Source organism: Furipterus horrens, unplaced genomic scaffold (genome assembly GCF_987537825.1).
Source record: "Furipterus horrens unplaced genomic scaffold, mFurHor1.1.pri manual_scaffold_13, whole genome shotgun sequence".
NCBI classification, from domain to species: Eukaryota; Metazoa; Chordata; class Mammalia; order Chiroptera; family Furipteridae; genus Furipterus; species Furipterus horrens.
In genome coordinates, this window is record NW_028327183.1 from 54826154 (window position 1) to 54843236 (window position 17083).

Consider the following 17083-nt stretch of genomic DNA (forward strand, 5'->3'; position numbering starts at 1 on the left):
GGAGCAGCCCAGGGGCTCTGTAACAATTTGGCGACTCTGGCGGGACTCTGTAACAAATTGGCGACCACGGCAGGACATTAATAATTGCCCGTGGCAGGTCGACCCCCTTGGGAGACACCTTCTGAGGGCGTCGGCCACCTAAATACGCCTGTGCGGTGAAAAGAAAATAGAACTGAGAAGGGGTTAGAGAAGTATGATTGTTTACTAAAAACTCATTTCTGAAATAATGGCATCGTGGATACTAGATTTGTTTGTCCGATTAGGAGAATTCCTGGAAGTAATAGAATTATAGATGCCTGAGTGGTATATATGCTTTCTGGTCCTTGGGATTTTTCTGAATATAGCCATTGTCATGTATGTCTGGGTTAATAAAAGCAGTTCTGGGCAAGTCCCTGAGGGCAGCCCGTTGGGAAGAATTTTGGAAAACTGGGATAAATACTGTTGTTATCCTATGACTAAGAAAATATTAATGTATTCTTGTAACACTGTTTGTCTAAGTATGTTCTGGATGGTAAGGAAAGGTGGCCTGTGAATGGTTCCCTTAATTACCTTATCGTTAACCAATTAAAGAGGTACTGTCTGCAATCGGGAAATTGGGAAGATGTTTATTATCTAAATGCATTTGTAGAGTTGCATAAGACGACCTTAGCAGAAATGGAGGCCCAAATAATGGTGCAGAGGGAAAAAGAGGCCACAAAGCCTTTTCCTGAGAGTCAAATGCCGGAAGAAAGGGAAAATGAGGAAGTAGCCCTCTTTAACTCTCTAAATCCGCCAAACCAGGCACAGGTGGGGGCGGTTCAGGAGGCCAAGGCTTCTGCGGCAGTGGCTCCACCCCCTCTGCAGGTGGCAGCAGTTCCTGTGGTGCAGCGCCCTCTGCAGGTGGCCGCAGCTCCTGCAACGCCAGTGGCGATGGCACAGCGCCCTCTGCAGGCGGCCGCAGCTCCTGCAGTGCCAGTGGCGACGGTACAGCGCCCTCTGCAGGTGGAGGCTGCTTCCACCATACCACCTCCAGAGATGGAAGTGGCTTCCGTGGTGCCTGCCCTTTTGCAAACTCAAGGGACTTCTCTCACACCACCCTTTTTGGAGCCAGCCTCTGAAGTGACTGCAAAGTCAATGACTCCACCCTTACAGGAGGAGGAGTGGGTCTCCCCCGCCAGAACCTGCCAAGGAACTCAGTATAGTCAGGGGGCCTCCCAATTCGGAGCAAGCCAATTCCCTCTACGGCAGTACCCAATAGGTGGAATAAATCAGCAAGGCCAGCCCTCTGGCTACTATTGGGCCCATACTCCGTTTTCCACTTCAGATTTGCTAAATTGGAAAAATTCTAACACCTCATATAGGGAAGATCCTCAGAAAATGGCAGAGCTTGTTGCCTCCATTTTTGCCACTCATAACCCAAACTGGGCAGATATACAGGCTCTCCTAAATATTCTTCTAACTGGGGATGAGAGGCGACTGGTTACAAGTAAGGCTAATGAAGAGGCTCAGCGTCTCCATGGAGAGGATCCCCATGGGACCCCCAACCCAACTGTGGCAATTCCTTGGACAGAGCCTAACTGGGACCCAAATGGTGGAGGCCTAGTTCCTTTGAAACACTACAGGAAGTGTATATTGGAAGGACTTAGAAAAGGGGTACCCAGGCCAAAAAGCCTGAATATGGTACAGACTATTCAGCAAAAACCAGATGAGGATCCTTCTGAGTTCTTAGGATCTATCAAGCCTATAGCAAGTACACTGATGTTGATCCACAGGCACAAGAGAACATAAGAATGGTGAACATGACATTTATTGGGCAGAGTGCCCCAGATATTAGACGGAAACTCCAGCGTATAGATAGAGTATTAGGAATGAGCCCCTCTCAGTTAGTGGACATTGCATTTAAAGTTTACCATGCAAGGGGAGTAGAAAAGAGAAGACAGGACTTGATGTTCTTTAAAATGTGTGACTGTGCTTTCTGCTGGCCTGCTGCTGCTGCCGCTGCTGCCACTGCTGCCACTGCTGCTGCTGCTGCTGCTGCTGCTGCCACTGCCACCACCACACCGAGACCTTTCTGCTCTGGCTCCGCCCCTCCTAACTGTCTGGGTGAGTATTTCTTCTTCATATCTTTGTTTGTTGGACGTGCATGTAGCTCAATTTTCTGGAACTTCTGCTTGTCTCTAATTTGAGGTAGTTGCATTCCTTCTTAGTTGTGGGGGGAGACACCGCGTGTCTGTCTAGGCCTCCATCTTGGCCAGGAGTCTAGTTTCATTTTTTTGCACATCCCTGTCCAGATATTGCAACACCATTTGTTGAAGAGGCTATTTTTACTCCATTTTATGCTCTGTGCCCTTTGTCAAGTGTTAATCGACCATCAAAACCTGACTTTATGTCGGAGCTCTCTATTCTGTTCCATTGATCTATGTGTCTGTTCTTATGCCAGTACCAGACTGTTTTGATTATAGTGGCCTCGTAGTATAGTTTGATATCAGGTATTGTGATCTCTCCTACATTGTTCTTCTTTCTCAAGATTACTGAGGCTATTTGGGGTCATTTTTGTTCCATAGAACTTTTGAAATATTTGGTCTAGATCTGTGAAATATGCCACGGGGACAAGTGCCTTTCAAGACCAAGGGCCTTCCCCACACAAGACTCCTACTTGAGCTTCAGGTCATTGTCTCCAGCCACCTCCTGTGTATTTTCCACCTACATTCAGTTTCCCCATTAGATGTGATGTTCAATGTAGCCTTTGTACTTGTCCCTTTATCAGATTGAGAAAGTTCCCTTCCATATCTGGTGTGCTGAGAGTTTCTTGAATTTTGCCAAATGCCTTCCCTTTGTCATATATTTGTTAGCGGTGTGTGCATGAGTTTATTTCTGAACGTTTAATTCTGATCCTTTGGTGTATGTGTCTTAAAAAAATTTTTTTTTGCCACTACTACATTGTTTTAGTTACTATAGCTCTGTAGTATAGTTTGATATCAGGCAGCGTGCTTCCTGTAGCTTTGTCCCTTTTTTTCAAGACTTCATTGGCTTTTCAGGGTCTCTTGTGGTTTTGTATGAATTTAAGTATTGTCTTTTGTACTTTGGTGAAATACGTCATTGGAATTTACATAGGGATTTTATTGAATTTGCATATAGATCTCATCAGTCATTGCAGACATTTTTTTTCATTTTATTTATTTAAAAAATATGTATTTGTTTGTTTTGAGAGAGATGGGAAGAGAAGGAGGAATAGGTGGAGAGAAACATCAATGTGTGGTTGCCTGTCATGCACCTCCAACTGGGGACTTGGCCCGCAACCCAGGGATGTGCCCTGACTGGGAATCGAACCAGCGATCTTTCTGCCCAGAGGCTGGCACTTAATCCACTGAGCCACATCAGCGAGGACCACAATGTGGACATTTTACTTACTTCTTCCAAACTGAACATGAGGCATGTCTCCACCTATTTTTTTTCAATTTCTCCCATTAAAATCTTACAGTTTTTGAAGTTCAGATCTTTCACCTCCTTTATTATATTCATTTTAAAGAATTTTATTATTTTTTGATGCTACTGTAAATGGCATTTTTTAAAATTTCTTCTTCTGATATATCGTGGTTCCTGTATAGATATGCAATTGATTTCTGTATGGTTACTTTTTATGCTTCAACTTTACTGAACTTGTTAATTAATTGTAACAATGTTTTGGTTGCATTTTTAGGATTTTTATATATAAGATTGTATCATCTGCAGACAGTTTTATTTCTTTCTTTTTGGTTTTGACGTGTTTATTTCTTTTTCTTGTCTGTCTGCTCTACCTAGGATTTTTAGTATAAGTTGCATAAGAGGGTTGAGAGTGGGCATCCTTCTCTTGTCTCTGATTTCAGAAGAAAACCTTTCAGCTTTCCACTGTTGAGTATGATGTTAACTCTGGGCTTGCCCCATGGGACCTCTATTTTGTAAAGATGTGCTTTTTCTACTCTCGACTTTGTTGACAGTGCTTACTATGAAAGAATGGTGTATTTTCTCAAATGCTTTCTCTGCATCTATTGAAACAACCATATGTTTTATATCAGTTACTTTATTATTGTGGTGAAAAATCTTATTGATTTGCATATGTTGAAATGTTCTTTCATATTTCTGGGACTCTGTGTTAAAGCCCACTGGATTATGGTGTATAAAACTGTATAAAACTTTGCACCTATATTCAATAAGGATATTGGCCTCCGGTTTTTCTTGATCTGTTGTTTGGTCTATGCCCTTTATACCATTGTTCATTTCATTCATTGACTTCTTCAGCCCCAGAATTTATGGGTTTTCTTTTATGATTTCTGTCTCGTTGTTAACGTTCCAACTTGACCCATGTAATGTTTTCCTGACTTTATTGAATCGTCTTTCATTTCTTTGTCTTGTAGCTCATTAGGTTACTTTTGAATCATCTACAAGGTAAGTTACAGATCTCCATGTCTTTGGGGTCAGATGTTGGGGGGGGCGGCAGTAACTATGATCTTTGGTGTTGTTATGTTTTTGATTCTTCGCATTCTTTGGAGTTTCGTGCTCTCTTTATGTGTCTGAAGTAGCGGTCACGTCCTCCAAGCGTGACTAGCTGCCTTCAGGTGACGGATCCTTTTGGCTGGTCCAGCTTAGGTTCCGGGGCCTCTCAGACATTGGATGGCTCCCTCTTCTGGCAGGATCCCTAAATTGTATGTCTTGTCCTCAAGTTTCAATGTGTCTGGCCAGTTATTGGTAAACACCGTCATTTAAAATTTTGTCATTTTAAAAAATAGGTCATGGCTCTGTACAGACACAGATCCCAGCCACCCATGTTTGGGGTCACGTCTAAGGTCCAGCTGACCCAAGTCCACCATCAGGTCTCGTCCTTGCTGTCTTGAGGGGATCGGAGGCATCTTAGGACTTCAGGGGACCGCTGGAATGGGCCTGGACAGCGAGCGCGTGGGGCAAGCTCCGGGTGGGCTCCTGCGGGGCCCTGCAGGCCGGCAGGGGCAGAGCTGAGAGCTGGGCCGGGCGCGGGGCTGTGGCCAGGCTGCAGGGCTGCGAATCCGTTACGGGTAAATCGGGGTGGCAGCGCGAGAGCTTGGACAGGTGGTCGCTGCGGGTGAAGCGCTTCTGCCCCTTGTGCGTCAGGTCGTGGCGGGCCATCTTGTCGGATTGCGCGAACTTCTTGTTGCAGGTGAGCCTGTCGCAGGCACAGGGGCGCTCACCTGTGTGTGTTCTTAGGGGCGGTTGGAGGTGTGACCACTTGCGGTAGCTTTGGCGCAGCCCGGGAAGGGACTTGGTGGCTTGTGTTAGCGGGAATGGTGCGGGCACAGGACCTGGGCAGGTGGGCTAGGCCTGGGACCAGAGGGATGGGCGGGGAGGGCAGGGGGACGAGAACTCGGGGGCCGGCCCAGGGCACATGGTCGGGAAGTAACCTGGACGGTTCTCCACCGCCAAGCTGTCGGAGAGGGTGCGCGGCTGGGACTCGGTGAAGCTGATGGAGGGGGAGACAGGCGGGGAGGTCCGGGCAGAGGGAGGTGGCCACTCCTCCCGCCCTCAGGAAGCATTCACACCCGGGAATTAGGCAAAAGCTACAGTTCAGGGCTTTGATGGATGGAGAACCCCAAACGTGTTTTCTTAGAGCAGGTTCCTAAACACACCACCTGACCGTCATTTCCAGCTAGTGCTCTCCTTCACCATAATCACGGCATTTCTGGAAGAACATTACCAGGTGCGTTGAATGATCAATATTCTTGGTTAGGGCCGACGGCTGGGGGCGGACTGAGCCGACAAATCTGTTTCTCTGCACATCAATGTTTCTCTCTCTCCCCCTCCCTTCCCCTCCCTATAAAAATAATAAATGTTAAAATGTCACAGATGTTTCATGTATACAATTCTATAAACATCATCCGTAATTGCACTGTGTTCCTCTTCCAGAGTCAAATCTCCTTTCCTCACCTGCTCCCATTCACCTGGTAACCGTCATACTGTCGTCTGCATCTATAAGTCCAAACTATTCTTGGTATTTATTCATTTATTCGGATTTATTCACATTTAAAACAGATTTGGTGTCTGACCAAAGAGACACACACTCAGCGAATGTCATCAATAAAAGTGAGAATAGTGTTTTCCCTGAAAGCAGACCAGAGATGGAGGTTGAGCGCAGGTGTGGATTCGAACCTGTGATGTGGGCTCTAGCCCCATGCCATGGGGTTGAGAATAGAGGGACCAGTCAAGGAAAACCAAGAGCAGAATGAAGCGCAGCGACCCCGTTGAACTAGGGGAGGCCTCTGTCTGTCCACCAGTCCTGACCTCTCCCTGTACCAGAGCCACACACACCCCCTCGCCATTCTCAGCAGGTTCCCAAGATCGTCCATGTCTCCAGGCTTTTCCAAGGCTCTATCTTGCTGGATGGTTCGTTTGTTGTCTCCCGTGTTTACGTCCTGGCTGCATTGTTGGGGCTTCCCTGACTGTGCCAGGCCTGAAGCAGCAGCGCCCCCAGGACCACGAGGACCAAGCCAGCCACACCCATGCGGATGAGGTTTTCCACTGTGTAGTCTTGGGTGTTTGAGGCTGGAGATGGAGGAAAAGAGGTCACAGAGGTCAGGGTCATGTTGAAGCACCCCAGGATCTCTGGATGTCTCTCCCAGTCATGCGACTGCCATTGACTGGACTTGACCCCATTGCCTCAGCGCCCTAACAGGGAATCACGACTCACTCACCAGTCTTGGAGCCTGTCTGGTTCTGTGATAGCCCCTGGGTATCAACTGCTCCTGAAAAACAAACACACACAGGACGAGGGTGAGGATATGTGGGAACACTCAAGCCTTCTGTGATCTCCAGTGAGTCTCTGTATCTAGTACTGCCCTTCACTTCCCCTGAGATGGCCATTTTTGGGGTCTTGTCTGCATCTAATTAGGATACAAAGGAGACTTTGTGGGCCTTTATGTCTTCTTGAGATCAGGAGCACGAAGGAGTTCCTCCACCTCAGCTAGCTCCCTCGCTCTCGGATTAGGATTATATATTTTCATGTGACTTTTAGTTCTTTTATCAATCTCTTCTTTAGAAAAGAAATAATTGAACACATAGAATACACCGTGTAATCTTTCTGAGATCAAGGATTACCACACTTTCCAGACTTGATTATTTATTGAGTTTTGTAACCTAGATAGTAAGATCGATAAGAAACAAGCAGAAGAGATAAATGATGGGATAAAAGGTTTAAGTAAACACCTGGATAAAGATATAGGTATGTATTGATATAAGACAGACTCTGATAATGTGAGAACTGACATTCCAGGAAAGACAGGGAACTCTGGGAGGGGAAGGGGCACTGGTATGAGTCCTTATAGGAGGTGTTTTGGAAAATGACCTGATTCATCTGACAACCTGGTGCTCGTGGAAACTGAGCAGAAATCCTGCCATCTCTCCACATCCACGTAATGACATTGATCCCCAGTGGAGACAGGACATGCTCAGAGTGGACTCATGCTGTTTCTCCCACAAGCATTCACTGGAACCAAAGTTCTAAGCTGATTGAACTTTTTCAATTCCAGGCAGGGTAGACTCCTGCTTTGATACACGAGAGGACCAAGTCCCAGATATGATAAGATTTTGTCACTGAGATTCATCTCAAGGGAGCTGAGCCAACTCCACTTCAGCCTAGACTCCCAGTGGATCCTCAGTCACCCTGACCCAGAAACAAGAGGCCCACTTTACTCTGTCTTCCTCTGTGGGCCTGAGTGCACAGGTGCCAGGATGACGCAGGACCCTGGAATCAGCACCACGGACAGAGGCAGGCATGGCACCCACTCTTTCCTCCCCACCTGAGCTGGGTATCTTCCCCTTCATGCATCTCCTCTCACACTGACCACACAGGACCCAGTGACCTCAGCGCTACTTGAGACATGCGGTCCCATCCTTAAGTCTCCACTTTTATCCCCAGCACTTTAGGAAACAAGCCCTTCTGTAAACACTTGATTAATTGAAATAGAAACTGGGAAACTAGAAAAAGCCTGGTGGAGCCCGTGTGTCTGCTGGTCTAAGAAGACTCTGCTACCCAACAGCCATGAAGTTGGTCCACGTGAGTGAGGGTCTGTGGACCCCAAATGCTGCATGACACGAACCAATGGAAGATGTGGGGCTGTGCCTGCCTCTTGCTGTCCCGTAAAGTCCCATTTCTCTTCCACGAAGGTTGGTTTCCCATGATCCTCAGTATCTTCCCTTCAGTACGCATCACTGTCGGGACCCCACGTTGCCCACTGAACTGCAGTGCTTGTCCTCCAGGCTCACTCCCTAAGCTTCCTGCCTGTGGTTCAGGTCCCAAAAGGCCAGTGTCACTGAAGCCCCATGACCCCCAGGGCTCCTCTGGGCACACTGCCTAGATCCGTGATTTGGGGTTCAGAACAGAGAAGGGGCTGAGCATGAGTGCCCTCACCTGAGACCCTGAGATGCAGAGGGCCACTGGGGTGTGACCACCCATAGGGGAAGAGGGTGAAAGAAGTATAGCATCTGTAGGTCCCCGCATGCGAGGTGCGCACGGGACCCACAGGAAAGATGGCCCGGTCCTTCCACCCCTTGTCAGAGGTCATGGATTCCATGTGTTGGGGCTGGTCAGCTGCTCCCTCCTTCACCAGGTGGAAGTGCTGACTGAACACAGAGCCACATGAGAGGGACACATTCTGTCCTGAGGCCACCGCAGGGCTTGGCTCGGCTGAGAGGGAGGGTGCGTCATACATTCCTGAGAGAGAAGGAAGGAACTGTGTTAAAAGTGGGACCATCACTCCACCTCCCCCAGGTGTGTGCTGTGAGAAGTGAGGTCCCCCTGAGCCGCACTCTGATCTTCTTTGCTTGGGAGAAGGGGACTTGGTTCCACCCTCTCACCTGTCACCACCAGCACCAGGGTGTCACTCCGCTCAGACCAGCCACTGGAGCTGTGATAGGCACACTGATATCTCCCCCCATCATAGGTGCTCATGGATTCGATGGGGAACCCGGTCTTATTGCTGGGGTCCTGTGGGTTCCCTGTCGCCCTCGGTACAGAGTACGGCTCTTTATACAGAGTGTAGGCATCCACCTGCAGAGGCCCCTGGCACCAGATGGTCACAGGGCTCCCCTTGCTGACCACGGGGCCTGGGTCAGCCCAGATGGAGGGCTTGGGGAGGACTCCTGGAAAGGAAGAGACATGAAGTGTCAGGGGTGTCCTTGTCCCCTCAGTTTCCCCAGCTGTTGCTTCAAAGCCCCTCCCAGACTGGTCCCCATCAGCCCAGACCCACTGTGTGCCCCCAGTTGCCCAGTGGTGACTTGGGGCTGAAGCAGCAGGTTTGGGGGAGGACTCACCAGCCTGGACGTGGTCCCATGGGCCCCGACACAGCCCTGGAAGAGAGTCGGGTGAGACTGTCCTTGAACCCACACACAGGAGCTCCAGAACTGGGCTTGTTACAGAGCAGCCTCCCCCAGATTCCCCACAGCCCCTGGTTTGGGGATGTGAGAGGGAGATTCTGCAGCTTTACAGGGACTTGGCGCATCTGTGGCTGGTAGCTGGGTTCTCAGTTCTGCCAATGGCGGTGGCACCAGGAGATGGGAGGGGCTTTGACCATAGAATGGTGATGAAGAAGCAGCTTTCCGGGCCTTGAAAAAATTCTGGAGTAGCCAGGACTGGTCAACACCCTGACTGCATCACAGGCCACAGTCAGGGGTTTAAAATGAGGTGGCAGCCATTAAGAGAGGGCCACAGGGTTTGAAAGGAAGTTGAGAGCAGGAGCCACGTTGCTGAAGGAAGGGCAGGACCAGGATGAATGGAAGGCGGCGCCTGTCGGTGAGCGGGGCCACGCGGTGTGAAAACGCTGCAGAGGCGCCGCAGCAGCCCGCCGTGAGGCCTGCGTGTAGGAAAGGCAGAGCCATGGTGGGGAGCGGGGCAGCTGTGTAGGAGAGCCGGTTTGCTGCGGGAGGGGGCCTGCGGCCTGGGCCGGTGAGAAAGCAGGCGGCTGCTGCTATGACTGTGCCACTCCAGCGACTCAGAAGCCACCAAGGACTCTGCCTTGTCGACCTGGACTCTATCTGGGCTCCTGGAACTCGGGACATGCGGGGAGGACACTCACATGGCTTGTGCCTTTCCTGGGCTTCTCCATGACCCAGTGCACCACAGCTCAGGCTTTCCTGGACTGTTATATGGAGTCTGATTGTTAAAGAGCGGGATCCCCAACGACTCCCCACAACCTGTGTTTTGGGGATGGAGGGTGGGATTCAGTGGAGCACAGCTATTTTCCTGAGATATACCTACTGTCTTAATATGTGAAGAGCTATGGCCATTCCACGTGCCAAGGAGATGGGAGAGGCTTTGACCATCGAGTGGTGATGACATGCTTATGGGGCCTGCGCAAAATTCTACAAGTGGCCACGACTGGTCGCTACACATGGACTGGTCACAGGCCACACTGAGGCGTTTAAAAATAAGGCGGCACCGTAAACAGGGGAACTCCATGTAGTTTGCGAGGAGGTAAAAAGAAAGCCATGTGGCTTCAAAGGGAACAGAAGCAGCTCACCAGCCTGCCTTAAGGTTGGGCACGTAAGAAGGTGCTACATGGTTCTGGATTAAGACCTGAAAAACCTCGCAACAGGCAAAACCTCCCCAATCAGGCACAAAAGGATGGGAGCTGAGAAAGCTGAACTGAGTCTGGGAAATACGAAGCCACAGACTTCTTTTCCCCTAGAGGGAAATAGCACCTCTGGCTTCTCTGATCTGAAACTAGCCTGGTTTAGCAGAGGGAGGCAGAACTATGTGTTTGTGGGTATTTTAAAGAACAAAAGACTTAACAGCAGAAATCCACCATTAATCTAAATCTGTACAATTTTTAAATAAGCAAATATTTTTCTTTCTCCAAACTGGTATAGGATGTTATGGTTTTTGGTGGCAGGCCATCGAGCCCGTCAGAGCTGATGAGCCTGTGGGTTCTGTTTCATGATGACATTGCACCCCACATCCTGAATGAGAGAGCTGACAGATAAGGGATGGGGAACTACTGGGCATATTTCTAGTTTATAGTCTTTTGGGGAGCAAGGGAAGTCCTGGTTGTTGTGGGAGAAAAGGGTTCTGAGCCGAAATGCTCACAGCTCCCCACCCCCAGGTTGAAATCTTGTAAATAAAGACCTGTTTTCCTCAACACTCATTTTGGGGTCTTACACCAAGGCACCATGGAAATGAACCCCCTTTTCCTTGGTAACTGTCTGGGCCTCTGAGTGCTGAACCAATATCTCTTCTCCTTAGAATTTGAGCCTCCACTGAGCCTCCTGAGTCATGGACCTGGGAGGGGAGGGGACCAATCCTTCTCTTTTCCCCAAAACTCACCAAGGCAGAGGAGAGCAATGAGGGTCCGGGTCATGGCGCTGTCTCCCAGGCTTTCCAGTGGTGCAGATGGCGTATGAAGTCCACAGAGCCCCTCAGGGCAGAAGGACACAATATGTGTGACAAGGTCCTGGCTCCGTGGAACAAGTCACAGTTTCCTCCTCAGCTGCAATCTCGTCAAGGTGACAGCAGGTTCTGGGAGCTTTCAGACCAGATTTGAGTCTCAGCAGACCCCTCAGGCTCTGCCTCTACTTCATGGGGAACCCAAATCCAGAGCGTGACACCTGTCCTGGGACAGCAGGGGAGAGGGCACAGGGCAGGACTCAGGAGCAGCCCAGTTTCTGTGGCAGCCCTGACTCTGCCTTTTGTAGAATCCATGTGCCCGTGGGCATTTCAGTTCCCTTTCCTGAGACAACGTAAATGAAAATTTCTTCCGACCTTTCTCATTCCCGCAACCAACCAACATCTGCTGAGCAGTTGCCTGTCCAGGCATGAAGTTCACGGGGGGAGGTGCCGCTTCCTCCCCTGGACACACGCAGTGCTGATCAGTGACTCAGACAGCGCAGTGTGTAGGCAGTGGGTGATGTGGTGCCATTTTGGTCATTTGTTGAGGAGAAAACCAAAGGACTGATGTGATCAGAGGGCGTCTGTCACCTTAGTCATGGAGTGTGGGGACCTGCTGGTGAAGGAGGGACCCAAACACGCTAGGGGCCACCACAGGGCGCTGAGGAAGAGGCTGATTCTTCTACAGACACATAGTCACCAGGGTGTGCTGTGCCCTGTCACACGAGGTCTCTGCTCACCAGGCACTTTATTGTGAAGGTTACAGGAAAATTGTCAGTAACAAATAGTGTGAACAGCCCTGGCTGGTGTGGCTCAGTGGATTGAGCACCGGCCTGCAAACCGAGAGTCACTGGTTCGATTCCCAGTCAGGGCACATGCCTGGGTTTCAGGCCAGGTCCCCATTTGAAAGCGAGTGAAACGCAACAACACATTGAAATTTGTCTCTCTTTCTCCCTCCATTGCCCTCTCTCTAAAAATACATAAATAAAATATGTTGTAAAAATGTGTGGACACAAAAAACGTGTGAACAGACTGCTGGTTTAAAAAGACACAACTCTGTGTGAATAGACTGTAGGAGACTTTGTGGTAATAAACGGTGATGAAACTCGAACATGACAGGCCCCTGGGTGACGGGCTAATCAGCACCCTAAGTTGTTGTGAGAACTTCTTGTGAATTCCTCCCCACTTCCTACAGCAAAACCATGTGTACAGTTGAGTGAGAGGCTGCAGAAACTTCTTTGTCATTATCTGGTCTAGGACGTGTGCAGAGGCCTCTGCTCTGAGCCGGTTGGCTCATGGGCGCCATAACAAGGACCGTGCGGTCATGACTCAGGCATGTGGGTCTGGGGAGGGGAGGTGGTCCCTGGGGAGGGTCTGGTTTGCAGGAGGAGGGGGCTCTGCTTGGGGTGGAGAGCTGACCTCAGCCCGCTTGTCAGCCACAGGCACTGTCAGGGGGCACGGCAGTGATTCCACCCCCACGCGCTGGGCAGAGGAACCAGGTGCGGACAGTTCACAGGCTGTGATTACAACGTGGAGAAGCACCGACTGACCGTCTGTGTTGACCAGTAACTTCCGCTCTATCTTCCTCATCGCAGAGACGTTGGAAGCTCAGCTCTCATGGTTGTCGTGAGGAGCAGCAGTGCCCGAGACATGAGGACCCTCCATCTGGTGTCATCTGGGGCCTGACTGAGATGCGGGCTGCAGGGACTTGTGTAGGAAGAAGCATTGCTTGGGAGTCACAGGTCTACCCATGCCCCCCCAACACCCATCCAGCAAGGGACTTATAGATGTGGGGCGTCCATGGTTGAATGGCAGGTGGGTGCAGATGAAGGGGCACAGCAACATGCTGTTCACCCTGGATCCTGCACCCCCACACCCTGGAGCGAGGGTGGCCTCCCACCAGGGGCTGAGCCCTGAGCACTGGGCCATGAAGGCATCTCATACTGGGGGGTCCCACCTCCTATGAAACAGCATGGGGACTGGGTGCAACTTCTTATGTAAAAGGGACCCACAGGGAACCATGTAGTTGACTTGCATTTCTTTTTGATGACGTAAAATTCACAAAACATAGAATTAAACCTTTTAAAGCATAGAATTCACTGGAGTTGAGTAAATTCATGATGTTGCACCATCACGTCTCTCTAGTTTCAGAGGTTTTCATGCCCCAAATTCCACCAAGCTGTCCAGCTCCCGTCTCTCCTGCACGTCAGCCCCTGAGAAACCACCTGATTTCTGTCTCAATGGGCTTCCTTCCCTGGACATTTCATATAAAATCACAGAAATGGGATCTTTTGTGTTTAACTTTATATTTAGCTGCAGAGATTTGATGTTCACCGACAATATGGCAGGTGCCTATACTTTGTTCTTTACATTTAAAAATATTTTCTGTGTAATGAAGATGCCACAGCTGTTCATATGAATGGGATCCAGCATGAAGGGGTGTGTAGATGTGAATCCAAACCAGCCGTGTGGGCGACGCTCATGTTACAGCGGTGAGAAAAGGACAGTCAATGGGTGTCCGCGATGACTGGGAGGGACAGCCCCACAGTGGGATGGAGGAGGCGTCTTTCCAAAAACATGGCTTGTGTTTCCTGCCCCCAAACCTCGCCACCACGTCTGCTCCCCTGGACGATCTTAGCAGCAGTTCCCTAGCTGCGGCCGAGACTGTCCTTCGCCATGTCCCGGGTCATCAGCTGGGTTCCACGTTCCCCCACTCTGAACGGTGCCCGTCCCCTCTGTGTTCATGTCCTGGCTGCAGCGTGGGCCCTCCTCTCGCTGTCTCAAGCCTGAAGCAGCAGCACCCCGAGGGCCACCAGGACCAGACCAGCCACGCCCATGCGGGTGAGATTCTCCACCGTGTAGTCCTGGGGGTGGGAGGCTAGGGAGTGTGGGGAAAGAGGTCACAGAAGTCAGGGAAAACAAAGTCACCCCAGGGCCCCTGCATCCCTCTGACAGGACATGACCCTCTGCCCCAGCCCCGTCACTGAGGATTTCCCCTGCTCCCCACTCCTGGTACCTGAGCTGGTCTGTGATGGGCTGATGGTGCCGGCTGCTCCTGAGAACCACAAAAAGATGGGACCTGACCCAGCCTTTCCCTGCGTTCTCAGGTCTACTACCCACTTCTCGCAGCATAAGCTCTGTGTCAACCTTAGTGACACCTTTCTCTGCGGAGGAAGGTGCCCTCTGGAATCCTCGTCATTCACGCGAATGCAGATTCCCATTTCTCCGTCCCGGTGGAACCTATTTTGGTGGTTCCCCAAGTTCACAACAGTTTTCTCTCCAATTCAATGCAGCTCTGTTCCATTATGGTTTCACTCTGGGACCCAGGACCACGTTGCTTAATTGCTTCGGGAAAAGAGTATCCATTTATTCTATAGCTGAGAACACAGGTACTGGGATGAGGGGATGGTGGTCTTGGGGTCCGATGTCAGTAGACCATTGGGTTGAGGCCAGGCTCTGACCCCCTTTTTAACCAAGTTTATCCCCTTCACCTGGTGGTTCATCCCCTATTTAATCCATCAGTAATAATTCTTCCCATAGTCAGGACTGCCTACCATAGGATATGTGTGAGAGATTATTGTGCTTGTATAAAATTTACATGTATCCACATATATACACATATATACACTCTTACACATACCAAGCACACACAGATCTATGCATATTATTTTCAAATGCTAGTGCTGAGTCAGTACGTCATTATGACAGCATTTGGTTTTCTGTGGCTGAGCAGATAAATAGGAAACCTGTGAATACACACCGGATGAAATATGCTGGTCAGATTTACACACACACACACACACACACTCACTCTCTCTCTCTCTCTCTCTCTCTCTCTCTCTCTGAGAAAAGGAGACTATATCAGGTGCAAGGAGGCAGGTCTGCTGTGGGCAGTGTCAGGAGTGAAGGTCTTCCTTGGACGTGACCGTTGAGCTGATTTCTGAACGGGGAGGAGGGGCCTGAGCAGCCCCGTGAGGACCCGTCGCCCTCCCTGAGCCTCCCGCTCTCACTGCTTCTCACTCCCAGGGCCTCTGGGCCCAGAACCCCAGCACCTCCTCCCCTGACCGGCCACCAGGGCTGTCCCTGAGACCTGCCTCCTCACTAAGTCACTCAGGGGCCAGGATGAGTTGTCCTCACCTGAGACCAGGAGCTCCAGGGTGTCACTGGGCTGTGACCACACCTGGGGGGTGTTCCTGTAACAGCCGTAGCATCTGAACGTCCACCTGCGGCTGGGGGTCACGGGGCCCACAGGGAACAGGGCCTGGAAGAGCCCACTGGGGTGTCGCTGTGAGTCCAGGATCCAGGGGAGCCTGTCCTCTCCTTCCTCAGTCAGAATGAACCTGCCAAATCCCTGCCGTGAGCCACACTGGAGGGTCACGTTCCCTCCTGAGGTCACGACAGGACTGGGCAGGGCTGAGAGGATGGGTTTGCTGCTATAGGATCCTAGGGAAGAAGGAGACAGCGTGTTAAATGAGGATCACACCTCCCGCATGTCACCCAGGGCTGGGCTGTGAGGGGGAGACACCCTGAGAACATCCCCTTCCTGAGGGCAGAGCCTGAGGCTGGGACCCCTGAGTGCCCTCTCACCTGTAACCACCAGCTCCAGGGGGTCACTGAGCGCTGACCAGCCAGCAGGGCTGAGGTAGTAACAGCGATAGATCCCTGCAGTGTCCCGTGTCATGTTTGTGATGGAGAACTTGGCCTTGTTCTTGGGATCCAGTGGCTTCTGTCTGTCCCAGGGCCCTGGCCTTCCCTCTTTGTCCACACGGTACTCCTCAGCCTCCACGGTCCCCTGACACCAGATGGTCACAGGGCTCCCCCAGGGGATTACAGGGCCTGGCTCAGCCCAGAGGGTGGGTTTGGGGAGGGTCCCTGGAAGGAATCGGGGGCTGGGTCAGAAGTCATTTCCCAACCCCAGTGCCCAACTGTCAGCCCCGAACATCTCACACGTCCTTCATCCGTAAGCCCAGACCTGCTGATCTCCACCCCCAATCGCCCAGAATGTGGTCCCTTGTCTCTAGTGAGGACAGGGACCTGGGACACCTGAGGAGACTCACCTGCCTGCACTGGGGTCCTCAGGCCCACGCTCAGCCCTGGAAGAGAGGTGCTGTGAGAGACCTGCCCTGAATCCTGGGCGGGACCCTCCTCCTGTGAGCCCCCGAGTCCTGGGTCCTGGCAGAGCAGGGCTCCCCCTCCCCCCTCACGTCTCACCCAGGCAGAGCAGGGCCGTGAGGGTGGGGGCCATGCTGTCTCTTCTCTCTGGACCCCGCTGTGCAGAAGGAAGAGGCCCCGGTGTCCTCAGGGTAGACAGACGCACAGGGTGTGGCCACTGGGAGGCTGGCCCTCCCTGTCACGGGGTGTCACGTCAGCAGCCTCTCAGGAAGGGGAACAGGGTCTCCCCAGGAGCCCGGCCCTCATTCCCATGATGGAGCCAGAAACAGACCCCAAGCCTCCTGAGACGCCCCTTGCAGGTGAGGTGACCCAGGGCATGTCCTTCCAGGTCAGAGCCTCCCTCATGGGGCCCCTGCCCCCTCAGCCATCCATCAGCACCTGCCTGTGTGTCCTCCCCGTGGACAGCGGTCACCCGGGCCCTGCAGGTGCCTCAGGAAGACGTGGTCCCTGTGCCTGCAGAGCTCAGACCACAGAGACACGTCCCCTTCTCGCTGTGCAGGCAGGTCCAGTGTCACCGTGACCATGAGCACCAAGGGCACATGCAGGGAA

At 51.3% G+C, this 17083-nt stretch overlaps 1 protein-coding gene across 1 annotated transcript; it reads right to left on the minus strand.

The window, feature by feature from the left end:
• Positions 1 to 5304: 5304 nt before the first annotated feature.
• On the minus strand, positions 5305 to 16644 carry LOC149995406 (leukocyte immunoglobulin-like receptor subfamily A member 6). Its single transcript, XM_090259207.1, has 8 exons — positions 16574 to 16644; positions 16420 to 16455; positions 15950 to 16234; positions 15500 to 15805; positions 8839 to 9123; positions 8393 to 8695; positions 6396 to 6528; positions 5305 to 5449 (listed from the first exon to the last, which is right to left on the minus strand). The coding sequence occupies exons 1-8, from the start codon at positions 16605 to 16607 to the stop codon at positions 5305 to 5307; spliced, it is 1527 nt and encodes a 508-aa protein (XP_090115333.1). The 5' UTR covers positions 16608 to 16644.
• Between the last annotated feature and the right edge of the window lie 439 nt (positions 16645 to 17083).